Source organism: Carcharhinus amblyrhynchos, chromosome 8, assembly GCF_965287045.1.
Source record: "Carcharhinus amblyrhynchos chromosome 8, sCarAmb.v2.hapA, whole genome shotgun sequence".
Classification (NCBI taxonomy): domain Eukaryota; kingdom Metazoa; phylum Chordata; class Chondrichthyes; order Carcharhiniformes; family Carcharhinidae; genus Carcharhinus; species Carcharhinus amblyrhynchos.
The window spans coordinates 98,656,823-98,678,851 of record NC_137331.1 but is presented as its reverse complement, the minus strand read 5'-3'; the positions used below and the strand labels follow the sequence as shown (position 1 = coordinate 98,678,851).

The window sequence follows — 22,029 nt, the reverse complement described above, 5'->3', positions numbered from 1 at the left end:
CGCCATGCTGCCCTTCTAAAGGCCTTCTTGCTTTTTCCTCTTCTAAACTTTGGTGGACACAAACCTAACCTCTCCAACCTTTCCTCATAGAACAACCAGGCCATCCTTAGCATCGGTCCAGGAAACCTTCTGTGAACTGCTTCGAATGCATTTACATCTCTCCATAGATAAGGAGACTAATATTCTGATTTCCTGATCTATAAAACTTTGAGACAAACGGAGGAGTTGCAAACAAAGTTTATCTACTTACCAACAGCCTGTCCCGCAGGAACCTCATATTTGGGACTCTGTAGTTGACTTGAGGAAGCATAACCTTTAGATCCTTCACTGTGATACTAGAAAAATAAATATTCAATATATAATTGATAACCATACAGCAGGATCAAATCTCGTAAGAAAGTCAGAATAAATGACAGGCAGGATAAGAATGATGAGGAAAGATTGAAAAAAAGGCAGATATAAATGAGTGAAATATATAGGGTAGAGATGAATAAATGCTTGTGATCAGAAAAACATCAACTTGTACTTATATTACATTTTTCCGTTGTAAAACTCCCCATGGTTCATACAGGAGTGCTAACAATTTGACAAGAAGCCACATAAGGAGATATTAGAGCAGTGGAAGATGTAGGTTTTAATCACAGAATCATGGAATCCCTACAGTGCAGAAGAGGCCATTTGGCCCATTGAGTCTGCACTGACTTCTTGACTGAGTATTTTACCCAGACCCTCTCTCCTGCCCCCTATCCCCATAACCCTACACATTTACTATGGCTTAATTTCATCTAACCTAAACATCTCAGGACACTAAAAGGTAATTTAGCATGGCCAAGCTACCTACTGCATATCTTTGGATTTTGGGAGGAAACCGCAGTACCCAGAGGAAATCCACGCTGCCAAACTGAAAATCATGCCAATTGTAGATCTTCCGAATCTGAAATCACACTGGGATTCAGGGAGGATGCAAAAACAGAAAATGCTGGAAAATCTCAGTGGGTCTGACAGCATCTGTGGAAAGAGAAGAGAGCCAATGTTTTGAGTCTGGATGACCCTTATTCTCTCTCCACAGATGCTGTTAGACCTGCTGAGATTTTCCAGCCCTTTCTGTTTGATTCCAGCATTAGCAGCGTTTTGCTTTTATTTCAGGATAGATGTGTTCAGTCAGGATTGCTGTCCAATAAGGGCAGCCAGGGTGAATACTTTCCTATGATGTTCAGCAAAGGGATGTCCCAATAATAGGCATGAAGTGGAGATGCCAGTGTTGGACTGTGGTGAGCACAGTAAGAAATCTCACAACACCAGGTTAAAGTCCAACAGGTTGATTTGGTACCACAAGCTGTCAGAGTCTCGCTCCTTCTTCAGGTGAGTGAGGAGTTGTGTTCACAAACAGGGCATTTACAGACACAAACTCAATTTACAAAATAATAGTTGAAATGTGAGTCTTTACAGGTAATTAAGTCTTAAAGGTACAGACAATGTGAGTGGAGAGAGGGTTAAGCACAGGTTAAAGAGGTGTGTATTGTCTCCAGCCAGGACAGTTAGTGAATCACAGGCATTTAGCCTCTGATCTTTGGGTAAGCGTTCTCCAAGGCTGCCTTCACGACACACAACGCAGAATTGCTGAGCAGAAACTGATAGCCAAGTTCTGCACACATGAGGATGGCCTCAATCAGGATCTGGGGTTCATATCATACTATCTGTTACCCCCACGACTTGCCTGGGCTTACAAAATCTCACTAACTGTCCTGTCTGGAGACAATACACATCTCTCTAACCTGTGCTTAACCCTCTCTCCACTCACATTGTCTGTACCTTTAAGATTTAATTACCTGTAATGACTCGCCCTCCAACCATTATCTTATAAATTGAGTTTGTGTCTATAAATGCCCTGTTTGTGAATACAACTCCTCAGTCACCTGAAGAAGGAGCAAGACTCCGAAAGCTTGTGCTACCAAAACAACCTGTTGGATTTTAATCTGGTGTTATGAGACTTCTTACTGTCAATGATAAGAACAGAGGAATTAGGAGCAGAAGTAGACAAATTCAGCCCTTCAAGTCTACTCTGCCATTCAGTCAGATTTTGGCCAATCTCTCCCTGGTCTCAAATCCACTTCTCCACCTGTTCCCCATATCCTTTTTTATTAGAAATATATCTATCTCCTTCTTGAAAGCATTCAACGATTCAGACTCCACCGTGCTACGGGCAGCGAGTTCCACAAATTCACCACCCTCTGTGAGAAGCAGTCCCTCTCATCTCAGTTTTAAATCTATTGCCCCAAAACCTATATCTGTGACCTCTTGTTCAAGATTGCCCCATAAGAAAAAATAATTGTTATAATCACTGTGATTGCACTTGTTTGCATACAGGGTCATGATCTTTGCATCACCCATACCTGGGGGTACTGCCTCCACTCTCCAGCAAAGACAGAGATGTTTATGCTTCAGAAGTGCCAACTTCCTGTACTCGATGAGTTCAGGCAGCATGGCACGTGGAGTTTTACCCTGGAAAGTGAGTCGAGAGCTGCCAGAGTAGATTGAATATCCAGCTCTGTCATGAAAGGTTTTCTATGGTGTCTAGAGTTTTCTTGGTGAGTGTTCGCCCTAGAGTATGACTCAAAGTAATGTTCCACCCATTTCTCCAACTGTATACTGTAGTTGGTGATAGCCTTCCTGTCTTTGTTTTCAATGACGCAGGTTTCTTTGCTAATGACCCTGATGTCTTTTTGATCTCTTTATACATGTCTCTGACATTCCCTGTGTCGAAGGACACCTGGATATTCTGACAAAGTCGTAACCAGTAATCATTGGTGCAGCCCCAGACTGCTGGACAATATTTTGAGCAGCTCTTACTGCATTCAGTCTTCTCTCTTGATCTCTCTCGATGCGGAGATGTGGAGTTGGACTGGGATAAGCACAGTAAGAAATCTCACAACATCAGGTTGAAGTCCAACAGGTTAATTTGGAATCACGAGCTTTCAGAGCGCTGCTCCTTCATCAGGTACACATCTTGGGACACTAAGTGGCAACTTAGCATGGCCAATGCATCTCACCTGATAAAGCAGCAGTGCTCCTATAGCTCGTAATTCCAAATAATCCTGTTGGACTTTAACCTGGCATTGTGAGAACTTCTCTCTTGATCACTCTTATTAATGGCAACATGGTAGTTAGCACTGCTGCCTCACAGCACCAGGACCCTGGGTTCAATACCAGCCTCTGTTCACCGTCTGTGTAGAATTTGCACATTCTCCCTTGTGCTTTTGTGGGCTTCCTCCAGGTGCCCCAGTTTCCTCCCATAGGTTGGCTGGCCATGCTAAATTGACCCGAGTGTTAGAGGGGGGTTGGCAGGATAAATGTGTGGGGTTACAGGAATTGGGCCTGGGTGGGATTGTGGTTGGTGCAGACCCGATGGGCCGAATGGTCTTCTTCTGCAGTGTCGGGGTTCTATGACACAGTAAGGAGTCTGACAACACCGATTATTTGATAGTAAAGTCCAACCGATTTATTTGATAGTAAACTCACAAGCTTTTGGGGTTTGTCCCGTTGTCAGGTGAATGGAGAGTTCTGGCCTCAGACAGAGCGTATAACAGCACAGACAGTTTATAGATTACTGATTAGAACGCAAGTCTTTACAACTAACCTGTTATTCAAGTCTTAAGGATGCCAACAATGTGAGTGGAAAGAGCATCAAGCACAGGTTAAAGAGATGTGTATTGTCTCCAGACAGTACAGTAAGTGAGGTTTTGCAAACCCAGGCAAGTCATGGGGGTTTCAGATAGTGCAACATGAACACAAGATCCCTGTTGAGACTGCTGTCATGTGTGCGGAACTTGGCTATCAGTCTCTGTTCAGTGACTCTGCACTGTCGTGTGTCGTGAAGGCTGCCTTGGAGAACGCCTACCCGAAGGTCAGAGGTCGAATGCCCGTGACCACTGAAGAGTTCGCCAACAGGAAGGGAACAGTCTTGCCTGGTGATTGTTGAGCGATGTTCATTTATCTGTTGTTGTAGCGTCTGCATGGTCTCCCCAATGTACCATGCTTCGGGACATCCTTTCCTGCAGCGTATTAGATAGACAACGTTGACCGAGTTACAAGAGTATGTACCGTGCACCTGGTGGATGGTATTCTCACGTGGAATGATGTCATCCATGTCGATGATCCGACACGTCTTGCAGAGGTTGCTGTGGAAGGGTTGTGTGGTATTGTGGTCACTGTTCTCCTGAAGGCTGGGTAGTTTGCTGCAGACAATGGTCTGTTTGAGGTTGTGCGGTTGTTTGAAGACAAGAAGTGGGGGTGTGGGGATGGTCCTGGCGAGATGTTCGTCTTCATCAATGATATGTTGAAGACTCCGGAGAAGATGTCACAGCTTCTCTGCTCCGGGGAAGTACTGGACGGCAAAGGGACGGCACCGTGTCCCGTGTTTGTCTTCTGAGGAGGTCGGTGCGGTTTTTTGCTGTGGCGCATCAGAACTTCAGAGGTTCTATGACGCCATGAATATGAGTGGACACAGGGATATCTATATTGGTCCTGTACTAAGCTAAATTGTCCAAAAACAGATTCGTCCCTCCTACCATATAATTTAAAAAATAATCTACACCCAACACTATGTCCAACACTGATGTTCATGAGGGAAATGCACATGAACCACACTTTGGCACGGGGGCAAAGCTACGTGAATGAAGATTTTGGCAAGGGTTTCGCACAATCAGGGGGAAGAGGTTGAGTAGACTTGGAGGCAGCATCAAAACTGGCAACAGTTACTGGTGCAAGGCGTTTGAGCTTAAAATTGGCACGGCACGGTGTTTAGATCAACACTGTTCCCAGGATATTCCTGGCCGGAGACTGTTTTTAATCAGTGCATTTACTGCAGTGGCCAGAGTGGCACAGCAGAGGGCAGCAGCTTTGATACTGTGCTCCGTCTGCAGGCCATGTGTAATGATGCACTGGCACAGACCCAGTGAACTGAGTAACAGAGTCCAACAGACTTGCACTGAACCTGACAGATGGCTAAAGGCTAACCTGCTCCCCTTGTGGGGTGGGGGGAGGGCAGTGAATCTGTTTTGGGGGGCTGGAGATTGGTGTGGTTGCGGTGGGGGGGGGGGTCACTTGCTGTCGGGGGGGGGGGGGGCGGGATCTGCCAGAGAGCAGGGTGGGGTGGTGGGTATTGGCACAGCTGGTGGGGAGAAGGGGTGCTGGAGATCGGGGCCATCTGGGATGGGGGCGGTTGGAGCTGGCCTGGGAATGGTCAGGGGCGGGGGGCGGGGGGTGTGGCCACGATCAGGCTGTGCGGGTTTGTTGGGGAGGAGTGGGGGGGAACAGCAATGCAGGAGTACCGGGCTGGCCAGTGATCGAGCTGGCCAGCAAACGGGAGGCTGACAGTTCGGAGCCACTGCACATGCGCAGGAACCCTCTGGTTTCAGCATCCCGAGCAGGAACAGGCCCCGCTCTCTGACATCTAATGATATTCACTCTGGTGGCCTCTGCATTGCACAGAGTGTGGGAAATTCTCGTGTGAACTGTCACTGAAAAAAAACAACTTGAATTACTCCAGTTTTCCCGCAAATTTGACACTTAGAATTTTTTTTGGGAGAATTCTGCCCAGAAAATCTATTCGTAGCATCACAGAATACCTACAGCGCAGAAGGAGGCCATTCAGCCCATCGTGTCTGCACTGACCACAATCCCACCCAGGCCCTATCCCCATAACCCCATATATTTACCTAGCTAGTCCCCCTAACACTTAGGGGCAATTTAGCATGGGCACTCCATCTAACCCGCACATCTTTGGACTGCGGGAGGAAACCGCAGCACCCAGAGGAAATCCACGCAAACACAGGAGAATGTGCAAACTCCACACAGACAACGACCCAAGCCGGGAATCGAACCCGGCTCCTTGACACTGTGGGGCAGCAATGCCAACCACTGTGCTACCTATCTATTGATGACTATGAAACCATTGTCAATTGTCGGAAAAACCCATCTGGTTCACCAATGTCCTTTAGGGAAGGAAATCTACCATCCTTACCTGGTCTGGCCAACATGTGACTTCAGGCTCACTGCAATATGGTAGATTCTCAACTGCCCTCAGAGCAAGGGCAATTAGGGATGGGTAAAGTCAAAATCATAGAAATCATAGAACCCTACAGTGCAGAAAGAGGCCCTTCGGCCCACTGAGTCTGCACCGAACACAATCCCACCCAGGCCCCCATACCCCTACATATTATACCCAACAAATGCTGACCAGCCCGCGATGCCTTTCATTTATAAGAGAGAAATATCTATCAGGCTTTCTCTCTTACAAGGCAGAGATTCCTGCTTGCAGACCTTGTTTTGGAGAAGAAACAGGAATTTGTACCTGCCAGGGCTTCTCGGCCTTTTGGCTAAGATCAAATATAGTATCGACATGCCACACTTGGTTGAAGTCATTAGGTTAAAATTTAGCTTCATTTGAAGCAAGTTTTTAAAGCCGCAACTCGGCCTTTTGGCTAAGATGCAAATGAGATCAAGCCTTGGAGGAGGAGCTATGCCTACTCCAATCAGCGTGGATCATGTAGATCAAGCCCAAGACAGGAAGTGAGGGCCCTGTCTGGTCAGCTTGGATCGGGAATGTCTCAAGCTTGTTGAGATTCTGAATTGGACTTGATTTGACTGAATTGGATTAAAAAAAATTTGTACCTGCCAGATTTTACATGACTGCTCATGTTTGGCAGAATAGGCAGAAGATTTCAATCCCCTGCCCTTTTCATTTAATCTCCTGCAGATCTGCATTGCGCTTGTAATTCCCAGAATATCTCATCTTTTCTCTCACACATAAACAAGGGAAGTTACACATATATCTGCTCTCTTATTTTTATTTTCATAGAATCGTAGAATCCCTACATTGCGGAAGAAGGCCATTCAGCCCATTGAGTCTGCACTGACTCTCCAACAGAGCACCTTACGTAGGCTCTATTCCCATGTATTTATCCAGCTAATCTCCCCAACCTAGACATCTTGGGACTCTAAGCGGCAATTTAGCATGGCCAATCCACCTTACCTACACGTCTTGGGACACTCAGCAGCAATTTAGCATGGCCAATGCGCCTAACCTGCACATCTTTGGATTGTGGGAGGAAACCCACACAGACATGGGGAGAATGTGCAAACTCCACCCAGAGAGTCACCCAAGGCTGGATTGAACCGGGTCCCTAGCGCAGTGATGCAGCAGAGCTAGCTACTGTGCCACCGTGCCGCCCAGATTCAGATATAGTTCCGACATGTAAGACACATTGACACATTTTGCTCTTAGTTATAACATAGCTCCATAAAAGGGTTTGCAATAGTCTCTTTCCTTTTGGTTCTAAGTTTTTGCCTTAACGCTGAATGGTTTTCTCACCTGGATACTGTGGTTTATTGGAATGTTGAAAAAAATTGAGGTAATTTTGATCTTATGCAATAATTTCAAATGGATGATCACAAAGCACATCTTTTACATCGCTCCCCATGTTATTTCTAGTGAAACCAATGGCTGTCAAGTCGCCCACAGAGACTGGAGGTTTTGAACGGGCCTGGTGGGAAGCTGTCTCAAGTTGAGAGAATTGTGCCAACAGCCAAGGGATTTTGTACATGCTGGGATGATTCGCCTGTGGTGCTCCCAAACAAAGTCAATGTGCAAGGAATGGCAGGAATTTCTAGTCAGAAATTCCATTTATTCTGATGCGATCTTAATGGCCATATTTTGTTTTATTCACATATGGAACACGGGAATCGCTGGCTGGCCAGCATTTATTGCCCATCCCTAGTTGCCCAAGGGCAGTTGAGAGTCAACCATATTGTTGTGGGTCTGGAGTCACATGTATGCCAGACCCAGGTAAGGATGGCAGATTTCCTTCCTAAAGGATACTAGTGAACCAGATGGCTTTTTCCGACAATGGTTTCATGGTCAGCAGCAGATTCTTAATTCTAGATGCATTTTATTGAATTCAAATTCCACCACCTGCCGTGGTGGGATTTGAGCCCAGGTCCCCAGAACATGAGCTGAGTTCTTGCATTAATAGTCTAGCAATAATACCACTTGGCCATCGCCTCCCCTTAACATGGATACCAAACAAGAGTGACTGCTTTTCAAACTGCAACTCATTGGTTGTGGAGATCTTTGGAAAGTCCAGAGGGTGCGATAAGACATGATGAAAATGGAATGTTCTTACTTCCCTCTTCCCTTCACCATGTTTGATTGAGGTACCTTGAAATGTTAAGGGGGCATTTCTGCTGCTCTGGGTTAGTTCTCACTGCTCTGTATAACATTGTATTGCAGGGATGTCACAGCCTATCGCATACCATGATTGACCACTCTGGGAGCTCATCGTGATACCAAATACCAGAATCTTTTACAAAATGCAAATGCTGCAGATGCCGACAATCTGAAATAAAATGGAAAATGCTGGAAAAATTTTGCAGATCCGGCAGCATCCTTGGAGAGAGAAACAGAGTTTACCAGACTGATTCCTGGGACTGATGTATGAGGAGAGATTGAGTCAGTTGGGATTATACTTGCCGGAGTTTAGAAGAATGAGGCGAGGCCTCATAGAAACCCATAAAATTCTAACAGGACTATGCAGCATAGATACAGGAAAGATGTTCCCGATGGCTGGAGAGTTCAGAACCAAGGGGGTCACTGTCTAAGGATACAGGGTAAAACATTTAGGACTGAGATAAAGAGATATCTCTTCACCCAGAGAGTACTAGCTGTGGAATTCTCTACTACAGAAAGCATTTGAGGTCAAAACATTGTATGTTTTCAAGAAGGGGTTAGATATAGTCTTGAAGTGAAGAAGATCAAAGGATATGGGGGAGGAGGGGAGATGGAAACAGGTTGCTGAGTTAGATGATTAGCCAAGATCATAATGAATGGTGGAGCAGGCTTAAAGTGCCAAATGACCTACTCTTGCTCCTATATTCTCTGTTTCTATGTTTAACATTAATGTTTCAAGTCTGTACGATCACGTGTTGACTGTGTGTCTCTCCACTGTTCACTGCCAGACCTGCTGAGCTTTTCCAGCATTTTCTGTTTTTATGCAAGAATATTTTACATTAGAAACCTAAACCAGGTTTGGCAGGCAGGGCTCGTGACCACTGGATGTCGCAAAGCACTTTACAGCCAATGATGTGCTTATTTAAGTGTACTCACTGATGTAATGCAGGAAACGCGGAAGCTAATTTGCACTCAGTGCGCTCCCACAAACACAATGTGAGAATGTATTTTGTGATGTTGGTTAAACACTGAATATTGATCAGGACACCAGATCCCAGCGCTTGTCTCTGAAATGGTGCCTGGGATCTGTTACCCGAGCAGGCAGATTAACATCTCATTTGAAAATGCGGCCCGGTTAACATGTAATTGTACAGACTTGAAACATTAATGTTAAATATTGAAACAGAGAAAATAGGAGCAAGAGTAGGTCATTTGGCACTTCAAGCCTGCTCCACCATTCATTATGATCTTGGCTAATCATCTAACTCAGTAACCTGTTTCCATCTCCCCCCCTCCCCCATATCCTTTGATCTTCTTCGCTTCAAGACTATATCTAACCCCTTCTTGAAAACACACAATGTTTTGACCTCAAATGCTTTCTGTGGTAGAGAATTCCACAGACTAGTACTCTCTGGGTGAAGAGATAGCTCTTTATCTCAGTCCAAAATGTTTTACCCTGTACCCTTAGACAGTGACCCCTGGTTCTGAACTCCCCAGCCATCGGGAACATCCTTCCTGTATCGATGCTGCCTAGTCCTGTTAGAATTGGTTAGCACTGCTACCTCACAGCGCGAGGGACCCAGGTTCAACTTCCAGCCTCAGGTGACTGTCTGTGTGGAGTCTGCATGTTCTCCCTGTGTCTGTTTAGGTTAGAATCGTAGAATCATAGAAACCCTACAGTGCAGAAACAGGCCCTTTGGCCCATCGAGTCTGCACCAAACACAGTCCCATACAGGCCCTACCCCCATATCCCTACATATTATACCCACTAACCCCTCTAACCTACGCATCCCTGGATACTAAGGGGCAATTTCTTAGCATGGCCAATCAACCTAACCCTCACATCTTTGGACTATGGGAGGAAACCGGAGTACCATAGAACCATAGAAAATTACAGCTCAGAAACAGGCCTTTTGACTCTTCTTGTCTGTGCCGAACCATTTTTTGCCTAATCCCACTGACCTGCACTTGAACCATATCCCTCCACACCCCTCTCATCCATGAACCCCTCCAAGTTTTTCTTAAATGTTAAAAGTGACCCTGCATTTACCACTGTATCCGGCAGCTCATCTCACACAGACCCGGAGGAAACCCACGCAGACACGAGGGGAACGTGCAAGCTCCACACAGACAGTGACCTGAGCCGGGAATCAAACCCAAGACCCTGGAGCTGTGAAGCAGCAGTGCTAACCACTCTGCTACTGTGCCACCCTCTGGGTTTTCTCCGGGTGCTCCGGTTTCCTCCCACAATCCAAAGATGTGCAGGTTAGATGATTTGGCCATGCTAAATTGCCCCTTAGTGTCCCAAGATGTAGCTCAGTGATTTGTTGTGTTAAGTGCACAGTGTTACAGAGATAGGGCGGAGGTTGTGGGCCTGGGTAAAACATTCTGTCAGAAGGTTGGTGCAGACTTGGTGGGATGAATGGCTAGCATCCGCACTGTAAGGATGCTATGGTTCTATGGCACCTCCAACAGTACAGTGCTTCCTCAATTCTGCAGTGTCAACCTTGACTTTTGTGTTGGAATAGGACTTGAACCTGGAACCTTGAGATAAGACTGGCAAGGAGGTGAGGGAAAGAAGGAAAAGAGGAAGAGAGGTAGGTGTTGGAACGAGTGATGATCAGGACACCAGGGACACCAGGACACCAGGCTCTTTGCTAAAGAGTGCTGTGTGTTCTCTTATGTTCGGCTGAAAGCACAGATATGTGTTCGGATTTTTTTCCGATGTGTGGCGGAATGTGAAATCTGGATCACACTGGCAGGAATATGTCTGCATTACACCTGCAGTGTAATATATGCAGCGTGACATCTTGAATGTGATGCATGAAGCAGGATACCAGTAGTGTGAGGTGTAGGTGACAGACACAAACACTGACATAGGGGTTTAATTTACTTCTGTGAAGAAGTAACTGCAGACTGCCTCTGTAAAACACACACTCCATACAGAAACTCAGTTAAATGGGGGAGCGGAGACATTCTGCTTGATATTCTATGATGCTGAACCACCAGTTGGGAAGTAGAATTGACTTTTTTCATTTTATATTTTAGCACTTTCCTTAACTTTTCAACTTAGAAAATCCAGCGTTTTCATCAGGATAAGCAAGGGACTGTTTATTAGCTGTCAGGTATTTTTGACATCAGGTGGGTGGGGCTGTAATATTGAGGTGTTATGATGCAGAGAAGCTATTCTACAATAGAGAAGGTCTTGTGGTCCTGTGGTGACATCCATAGCTCTGGGCCAGAGGTTCTAGGTTCAAATCCCACTTTAGGACTTGATGACCAGGGAAGGTATACTCATAACACAGCCAAACAGATCGATTATCAATATGTAATTCCTTCCAGTGCACCAGATAGCCCGCAGTAAGACAGCAAGAGGTTCTTATTCAGCCATTCAATCACTGCAGTGATTTGCCAAGCGTAATCATGGACCAATCCTCTGGAAGTCCATGGTTGCCAAGGTCTTCTGAGGGAATGGCATCTGGAGGAGGAGGATTATGCAGCAGCGGGGATGCTAAAAGTAATCTGAAGCTTGTTTATGGAGAAATAATTGTGAAAGATCCAACAACAAGAGCACTAGCCAAGTTGAAAGAGAATCGGAGCGTGTAAAGAGATTGTGATCAGATGCACTTCCTGATTCACCTTCTCTAATTAGAGCAAGTAACTCAAGGGTCCTCTGCTTATTTCAAAGTGACCATTAAACCGCAAAGTAACTTTTAGTCCCTGCTAATGATAAAGAGGTCACTGATAACAGCCAACCTTGTAGGAACCAATCGATTGTTTTCAGGCTCAGATGAGATTCCCTGAAAGAAGGTTTATGAGGGAGGATGCAATCCTTTGAAGAGGTCTCAGGGGTCTGATATATTTCTGACTCTGGTCACTGGGGGCTGCCTTTGCTGCTGTTAAAGCTCCATTAAAGCCCTTTCAAAGATTGATGCTGGTAACTAGATATCCAATTCTGCGGCATCTTCCCAGACTGGGAGGCAGTGGCAATGAACCACAGTCTGAGTCTCATGAATCAGCTGAATCAGCAACATCCCCAACCTCCTGTTAAACCTGACACCGAATGCTCCAGTCCCCACTGTCTAAACTACACATGGACGGCTCCAGCCTGTATTGATTTTAACATCTGTTAAGACATTAAAGGTTATATCTGTTTCTTCCTAAGTGTTCAGGACATTGGTGGAGGGGTACATGTGTGTCAAAGAACAAAGAAAATTATAGCACAGGAACAGGCTCTTTGGCCCTCCAAGCCTGCACTGACCATGCTGCCCGACTGAACTAAAACTCCCTACTCTTCCAGAGACCATATCCCTCCATTCCTGTCTTATTCATGCATTTGTCAAGATGCCTCTTAAAAGCCACTATCATATCTGCTTCCAATACCTCCTCTGGCAGCGAGTTCCAGGCACCCACCACCCTCTGTGTAAAAAACTTGCCTCATACATCTCCTTTAAACCTTGCTCCTCGCACCTTAAACCTATGCCCCCGAGTAACTAACTTTTCCACTCTGGGAAAAAGCTTCTGACTATGCACTCTGTCTTTGCCCCTCATAATCTTAAGCCTCACTGTAATTGATTAGAGTTCAGCACTCATTTCATTAAACACATTCCTGCTATTGGGCAGATGGAACAACAGAGAGTGGCACAGTGATTAGCACTGCTTCTTCACAATGCCAAGGACCTGGGTTCAATTCTGGCCCCGGGTGACTGACTGTGTGGAGTTTGCATATTCTCCCCATATCTGCGTGGGTTTCCTCCAGGTTCTCCAGTTTCCTCCCACAGTCCATAGATATGTGGTTTAGGTTGAATGGTGATGCTAAATTGGCCCTCTCAGGGATGTTAGCAGGGTAAGTACACGAGGTTACAGGTATAGGGCCTGGGTGGGATTGTTGTCAGTGCATGCTCAATGGGCTGAATGGCCTCCTTCTGCATTGTAGGGATTCTATGATTTTGTGATAGAGTTACTTCATGGGACTATGTTCAACTGGAAACAAAACACTTTGCCAATTAAGTAAGGGAAATTATTATATTATATGTTTTAATATTATATTTGTAATTCTGCATCCACATCTAGCAAGACGTAGACAACGTTCAGCCTGCGCAGCTACCGATGACCAAAGGAGAATCTAGGTGTTGCCCCTTGACATTCAATGACATTACGATTGTTGGCTGCCTCACCATCAACCTGCATAGACTAGAAACAGAACTGGACCAGCCATATAAATACTGTGGCAGGTCAAAGGCTGGGAGTAATTCTGTGGAAAGTAACTTATCTCCTGGCTCCACATAGCCTGTCTACTAGGCACAAGTCAGGAGTGTGATTGAACGCTCTCCACTTGCCTGGATGAGTGCAGCTCTAACAATACACAAAAAGCTCAATACCATCAAGGTTAAAACAGCCACCTTGATTGGCACCCCAAACCCCATCTTAAACATTTACTCCCACCACCACTCACACACAGTGGCAGCAGTATTATCTAAAAGATGCAACTCAACAAGCCTTCTTAGACAGTAGCTTCCAAGTCTTTGACTGCTACCATCTAGAAGGACAAGGGCAACAGTTGTATGGGAACAGCGCCTCTGCAACTTCCCCTCCAAACCATACACCAAATATTTCACCGTTTCTTCACTGTTGTTGCGTTAAAATCCCGGAAGTCTCTTTCTCATAGCACCCAGGGTGTGCATATACCACATGGATTGCAGCAGTTCAAAATATAAGAATATAAGGACCAGGAGCAGGAGTAGGCCATCTGGCTCCCCGAGCCTGCTTCGCCATTCAATAAGATCATGGCTGATCTTTTTGTGGACTCAGCTTCACTTACATGCCTGCTCACCATAACCCTTAATTCCTTTACTGTTCAAAAATTTATCTATCCTTGCCTGGAGAACATTCAATGAGGTGGCCTCAACTGCCTCACTGGGCAGAGAATTCCACAGATTCACAATCCTTTGTGTGAAGAAGTTCCTCCTCAACTCAGTCCTAAATCTGTTTCCCCTTACCTTGAGACTATGTCCCCTAGCTCTAGTTTCACCCGCCAGTGGAAACAATATCCCTGCTTCTATCTTATCTATTCCCTTCATAGTCTTATATGTTTCTATAAGATCTCCCCTCACTCTTCTGAATTCCAATGAGTATAGCCCCAGTCTACTCAGTTCTCTTCATAGGCCAACCTTCTCAAATCCAGAATCAACCTCATGAATCTCCTCTGCACCCCCTCCAGTGCTCGTATATCCTTTCTTAAGTAAGGAGACCAAAACTGTACACAGTACTCCAGGTGTGGCCTCACCAGCACATTATACAGCTGCAACATAACCTCGCTGTTTTAAACTCCATCCCTCTAGCAATGAAGGAGAAAATTTCATTTGCCTTCTTAATTACCTGCTGCACCTGCAAACCAACTCCTTGAGATTCCTGCACAAGGACACCCAGGTCCCTCTGCACAGCAGCATGCTGCAATTTTTTACCATTTAAGTAACAGTCCATTTTGCTGTTATTCCTACTAAAATGGATGACCTCACATTTACCAACATTGTACTCCATCTGCCAGACACTCGCCCACTCACTTAGATTATCCATATCCCTTTGCAGACTTTCAGTGTCCTCTGCAAGCTTTGGTCATCAATCATCTTAGTGTAATTTGTGAATTTTGACACACTACCCTTGGTCCACCACTCCAAATCATCTATGTAAATTGTAAACAATTGCGGTCCCAATACTGATCCCTGAGGCACACCACTAGTCACGGATCGCCAACCAGAAAAACACCCACTTAACCCCACTCTTTGCTTTCTGTTACATAACCAATCCTCTATCCATGCCGATATATTACCTGTAACACTGTGAACTTTTATCTTATGTAGCAGTCTTTGGTGCGGCACCTTGTCAAATGCCTTCTGGAAATGCAAATACACCACATCCACAGGTTCCCCATTGTCCATTGCACATGTAATGTTCTCAAAGAATTCCACTAAATTAGTCAAACATGACCTTCCCTTCATGAACCCATGTTGTAACTTACCAATGGGAAAATTTATATCCGGATGTCTCATTATTTCTTCCTTGAAGATAGATTCAAGCATTTTCCCTACTACAGAAGTTAAGCCAACCGGCCTATATTACCTGCCTTTTGTCTACTGCCTTTTTTAAACAGTGGCGTCACACTTGCTGTTTTCCAATCTGCGGGTACCACCCCAGAGTCCAGTGAATTTTGGTAAATTACCACTAGTGCATTTGCTACTTCTTCCACCATCTTATAAGAAGGAAGCTCACCATCACCTTCTCAAGGGACGTTTGGGATAGACAATAAATGCTGGCATAGCCATGATGCCCATATCCCATGAATGAATGAATAATAAAAATATATTAAAAAACTGTCCGGTAAAACCTACCCTTTCTTAAAAATGTATTCTTTCATGGGACATCATTGGGAAGGCCAGCATTTGTTGCCTGTCCCTAATGTCCCCTGAACTGACTGGCTTGCCAGGTCACTTCAGAAGGCTTTTCCTGATAAAATAGGGAGTAAATGTGTTGTGCACTGGGACATTGGTCATGCAGTCTGCAAACTCCTAAGTTTAAGGTTAGCTGATCTCAGGCAGGGAAGCAGTCAGATGTGCAATAATTGGCCTTCTTCTTATGCTTGTGTCAAAGAGGAGTCAGCCAGGGTGCCCCCTCCTGATCACCAGTGAAGTCACACAAGAGGATAGACATGTGTGTGAGTCAGATGAAAGTGGATCAGCGTAAGACAATCTGCAACTCATAGATACACACTTCCACACATCTGGACTATGTAGCACAGAAGAGAGTTGGAGAGTCAGTGCAGATTTGATAGGCTGAATGGCCTCCATTTGCACTGTAGGGATTCTATGGATTCTAAACTGTGACATAGTCCAACCTCACTGTTACCCCAGAATCTCCAACTAACGTACAGGGAGGGAGAAGCAAACTGCGTTCTTTTTTCCAAGATTAGTGATTCCTATTTTTTTCATTTGTGAGACTTGGTGTCACTGGTTGGTGAACATTTATTGCCCATCCCTGGTTGCCTGAGGGCAGTTGAGAATCCTAACTTCACTGGAAAGGGCACAGCAGGATTGAAATTGGATGTGACGTTGCCTTTCCTTCGCCCCAACACCACCCCACAAAAATCACTGCACAGAAACCGAGGCTGGAATTTTTAGGATGATGAGCACAAGGTGCTCGTCATTCAGAGGGTGCGTGGGGAATACAACCCCGCTGACTCTGGCAGACTTGCTGCCATTTTACCCTCAATTGAACATTGATTGGCTGGAGGCAGGACTTCCATCCACATTTGGAAGAAAGCCCATCCAGGCACAGCGCTTTCAGTGGCTGAAAGTGGTACTGCAGGCTCGTGCTGCAGTCCCAGGACTGCACTTCTGCTAAGTATTAGTGTCCTGCCGAGGAGCGGGTAGGTGATGCCCTGAGGAGTTGCAAAGTAGGGAAGGAACGTGGGAGGGCCTGAACTCTCCATTCCTTGAGTGGAGGCTGGTCCCAGCCTGAAGGATGCTTCCCACCCAAGATCGAGGGTGAGAAATTCTTTCTGCTCACCACCCTCAGTCATCCGGTGCCCTTAAAAAGTTAAGCCCAAAAAGGCATATTGGCAGGCTTCCCATCTGAGGCTCTAGTCATCCTACAATAAAATCACATCCAATACAATGTCCCAGAACCCCCTGGGGGTGGAAGTATTGGGGGAAAGGCAAATTGTGCGGAGGGTGTGGAGAGTCTGCAGAAGGATCTAGATAGGCTGGGCGAATGGGCCAGGAAATGGCAAATGGAATTTAATGTTGGCAAGTGTGAGGTGGTCCACTTTGGTAGGAAGAATGGTAGGAAGGACTATTACTTACGTGGCGAAAAACTGCAGCAGGTGACGGTGCAGAGGGACCTCGGGGTCCTTGTGCATGAGTCGCAAAAACCCAGCTTGCAGGTGCAGCAGGTGGTCAGGAAGGCGAATGGGATGCTGGCCTTCATAGCGAGGGGGATTGAATATAAAAGTAGGGAGGTCTTGCTGCAGCTGTATAGGGCATTGGTGAGGCCGCAGCTGGAGTACTGTGTGCAGTTTTGGGCGCCGCACCTGCGCAAGGATATTTTGGCCCTGGAGGGAGTGCAGAGGAGGTTTACTAGGCTGATACCGGAGTTGAGGGGATTGAGCTATGAGGAGAGGCTGAATAAACTAGGCTTGTACTCGTTAGAGTTTAGAAGAATGAGGGGAGATCTCATTGAGACGTATAAGATGATGAATGGGATGGATAGGATAGAGGTGGAGAGACTCTTCCCGCTCAAAAAAGACAGTAGGACTAGGGGGCACAGCCTCAAGATAAAGGGGAGGCGGTTTAGAACGGAGTTGAGGAGGAACTTCTTCACTCAAAGGGTGGTGAATCTCTGGAATTCTCTGCCCATTGAAGTGGTGGAGGCTGCCTCGCCAAATATTTTTAAGAAGCGGGTTGATGGGTTCTTGATAAGAGAGGGGATTAAGGGTTATGGGGAGAGGGCGGGAAAGTGGAACTGAGCCACAACAGATCAGCCATGATCTTATTGAATGGCGGGGCAGGCTCGAAGGGCTAGATGGCCTACTCCTGCTCCTATTTCTTATGTTCTTATGTTCTTATAAAATTCTAGCCTTAGAAAATTGATGGCACTGAAGGTGGTCATTTGGTTCATTGTGCCCGTGCCAGCCACAGAACTATCCAGCTTCAACCCAGGTCTTGGTCCATAGTCTTACAAGTTACAGCACTTCAAACGCATGTTCAAGTGTTTTTAAAAAATGCAATGGGGATTCCTTCCTCTGCAGTGAATTCTAGATCCTCATCACCAAGTGAAGAAATATTCTCCTTGCATTCTCTCCAGTCCTTCTGCCAACCACTTCAAGTCTATGATCCCTGGTGTTGCCCTCTCTGATCTCTGCTCTCCACTGTTTCTAAATATCACATAGCACCTGGGTCTCGGGTTTGATTCCCTGGCTTGGATCACTGTCTAAGTGGAGTTTGCACATTCTCCCCATGTCTGCATGGGTATCTTCCAGGTGCTCTGGTTTCCTCCCACAGTCCAAAAGACATGCTGGTTAGGTGCTCTGCTCACGCTAAATTCTCTCTCAGTGTATCCGAATAGGTGCTGGAGTGTGGCAACTCGGGGATTTTCACAGTAATTTCACTGCAGTGTTAACGTAAGACTGCTTGTGACACTAATAAATAATCTTTAAAAAAAACATATTTTCATGCAGCTCAACTAAGTCTCCCCTCAGCCATGTCTGTTCCAAAAGAAAAAATAATCCCAATCTCTGAAATCTTTTCCCATGGTTAAGATTCTCCACACTTGGTATCCTCCACACCCTCTCTCTAGCAATCCTTCCTGGACTGTAGTGACCATACACAGTAGTCTGGCTGTGGTTCACTTCTTGTACAATTCTAACGTAATTGTATTTGCACCTTTGCCAATAAATGAAGCATGTCTCCTTCAGCCAGCTCCACTCAACCTCTCTCTATCATTTAAGACGCCCATGTGAAGAACACAGAAGGTCATCTGGTGTCTGTGGAACCATAACCCTGCCGGACGCAGGGGAAGGATATGGGGAGTTACAAAACACGCAGCACTCCGCTGCAGGTTAAAGCCAAGGAAATAGAGTGATACTGGAGTGAGAGAGTGCGAAAGACAGAAGAATAAAGAAAGAAACTGGATTTTCTAAATGGCACGCAGTAGGAAATGGGTAAACCCTGTCAAATGTCAAGATGCCCCTGCAACTCACCTGTTTTCTTTGTTCCTGTCCATCATACTAAACTGCTTCCTTAGCCACCTGAAAGCAGAGAACAAAGCCAAAGTTAGTCACTCTCAGAGGAATAAGTGCTACAGCATTGTGATTGTTGGGCTGAGTTTGCTGACTACGGCCATTATACAGGGGTCGACTCCCATCAAAATTTATCTTAGGGCTGTAACTTCCTCTAGTAGGTAACATGTTTAGGTGAATCACATGGTGGAACTTTCCTGTCCTGCCAGCCACGGGAATCAAAGCGGGCAGGGGCAGACCACGAAAACGTCTGTTGAACTCGGGCTGGAATTTCTGACCTTGGAGTGGGTGTGGCCGGAAAATCCCATCCCAATATCCTTTTTCTTAAATTAGGCGCTTAAACTTGCAACATTCATTGCTGTATTGTCAGTTAAAACTATCCCTCAAAAACTGGTGACAATTTCAAAAACCTAGCACATTCCCAAGCTGGTTCCCAGTAGAACCGAATCTCCATTAGTAATGTGGATGACCCTCATCTGCCCTCTGAAATAGCCGAGCAAACCACTCAGTTCAAGGGCAACTAGGGATGAGCAATAAATGCTGGTCAGCCAGCGATGCCAATGTCCCATGAAAGAATTTTTAAAAATTAGATACTGTGATACATGTGTATGTATTGAATGTTCGGTTTTACGACGTGGACTGCCCCTTTAAGAGCACAGGTCAGGCGATCCCTAGTTAATTAGTCCTCCCAGTGCATGACTCTGTTGGGCAGCCTTAGAACTGACTGAACGAGTGTACATTTTAAATAAAGAGCTCAAAGTATTCAAGTTATTAAGCCGACTTGGTGATTCTTTATGCACCCTTAGCACACAGAAACATACACAGAAGGTATAATTTCAGGAATCATATCTTACCTTTCTACCTGGAGTGGTGTTGGAGACTTCTGAGTATCCTGCACTAACCAATTCAATCCGGTTATCCATAAATTCACATCATCTTCATTGAATGCTGTAGAAGAGGAAAATCTTTATGGTTAGAAGGCACAATGGAAATATTTCATTCAACCACATTGTGCGCTCATTAAAGGTGAAAATTTGGGGCAAGTAATGGAGCTTCAGGTACCAAATGTCATCAGGCAGTGTTCCCGGCCACACAAAATAGGATTGAGGCAGAGGCAATTTTCCTGTATTTAATTTATCAACACATATCCAGGATTGTTGAGGGTGGTGTCAGTGGCACAATGAGCCATGTATCTGCTCTGTATCAAGGGAGCTCTACTCAACATCTAACTAATGCTACACTTGATATGAGACAACTTGACAGGGCAAAGTTGAATGATCGTTAATCTGCATATAATTTAGATTGTACCTGATACCATAGAATCGTAATCATGGAATTCCTGTAATGCAGAAGGAGGTCATTAAGCTCATCGAGCCTGCACTAATTCATACCCAGGCTTATCCCGTAACCCTACATATTTACCTCGCTAACCCATATATCTCAGGACACTAAGGGATAATTTAGCATGGCCATTCATCATAACCTGCACATCTTTAGACCCGGAGGAAACCCACGCAGACATGGGAAGAATGTACAAATTCCACACAGACACTCGCCCAAGGCCAGAATTGAACCCAGTCCTGTCACTTTGATGCAGCAGTGCCAATCACTGTGCCACCATGTCGCCAACTTGGCTTAATGCTGATACCAAATATCATAGTTCAGATTTCATTTTCCAGCACTGGCACCTCTTTCTATTTGATGAACACATAAAAGATTATAGTAACTTACCTGAAAGACTTAGTGTTTTCAGTCGGAATTCCATTCCATACAGAATGACCAAACACAGGTTAGCATCCAGTTTGCGTGCATCGTCTGGGTAACGTTCAAAATCTCTAGAAATTTTCCCAGGCCGAATTTCCTTAATTTCCCGAATGTCGACTATATAAAAAGAAAAAAATGCATGAAATTTTAGGCTATCCCACTGATTAAGACAATAATAATAACGAATAATAATATTGTAGCTGTATGATATTTCTGTCACCAGTTTTCATTTTGAATTTCCATTCCCAAATTTATTCCATATAAAATTTTCCACAGTTATAATGCAAACCTGATTCTGTAAAACTTTTGAAACGCCTATTATACCTCCCTCTCTTCAAAGCACAATCGTTAGTGGTTGGATGTAATTATAGCGTGGCAGATTTACACGGATACATTTAATTATAACTGTGGATCCAGGACATAATGGGAATAGAAAAATTAAAAGACATAATTACGGAATTTATAATGTGGACTGAATTAGGTTACATACTTGGTCCAATGGCCCTCCTGCTCACTAACTCCACTTCATTTGAAGGCTATACTTAGTCTTCAATGCCTATGTGCAATGCTACAAGAGATCAACCAATAATATATTAAAGGCAGCACGGTGGCACAGTGGTTAGCACTGCAGCCTTACAGAGCCAGGGACCTAGGTACAATTCTGGCCTTGGGTGGCTGGTTGTGTGGAGTTTATACGTTCTCCCCATGTCTGCATTGATTTCCTCTGGGTGCTTCAGTTTCCTCCCACACTCCAAAGACATATGGATTGGCTATGCTAAATTGATCCTAGTGTCGGGGAATTAGCAGGGTAAATATGTGGGGTTACTGGGTTAGGGCTTAGCTGAGATTGTTGTCAGCGCTGGTCTGATGGGCTGAACAGCCACTTTCTGCACTGTAGTAATTCTGTGATCTTACCAGTGTGTGTACTTTCTATCTACAAAATATTATTTCCTGTTGGTGTGTTTCAGCATTTTGATCAACTTGTATCCATTATATATGTTAAGAAATTAAACTTGTCACACAGTAATTATCTCATCGTGTGAACAATTGCACTGTAGCCCTTCAGACTTTGTGTACTAACCAATTCTCCATCTCTTTTTCCAAAATGGCAATATCTTTTTAGTTTAGGATTATAAGGAGTATAGAGTTATAGAGTCATAGAGGTTTACAGGCTCTGTGGCCCAACATGTCCATGCCATCCCGTTTTTGCCACTAAGCTAGTTCCAGTTGCCCATATTTGGCTCAC

General features: G+C 45.1%; 1 protein-coding gene across 2 annotated transcripts in view; it reads right to left on the bottom strand.

Moving 5' to 3' along the window:
* The window catches only part of LOC145346807 (1-phosphatidylinositol 4,5-bisphosphate phosphodiesterase gamma-1-like), a 209,437-nt gene that overhangs the window by 93,046 nt on the left and 94,362 nt on the right, over positions 1 to 22,029 (bottom strand). For both annotated transcript variants that reach the window (XM_080194556.1, XM_080194557.1), the window contains exons 2-5: positions 20,751 to 20,900; positions 19,874 to 19,967; positions 18,981 to 19,028; positions 251 to 335 (exon numbers count right to left, since the gene is read on the bottom strand). In XM_080194556.1, coding sequence (XP_080050682.1) covers positions 251 to 335; positions 18,981 to 19,028; positions 19,874 to 19,967; positions 20,751 to 20,900 — 377 coding nt within the window. The remainder of the gene's footprint in view (positions 1 to 250; positions 336 to 18,980; positions 19,029 to 19,873; positions 19,968 to 20,750; positions 20,901 to 22,029) is intronic.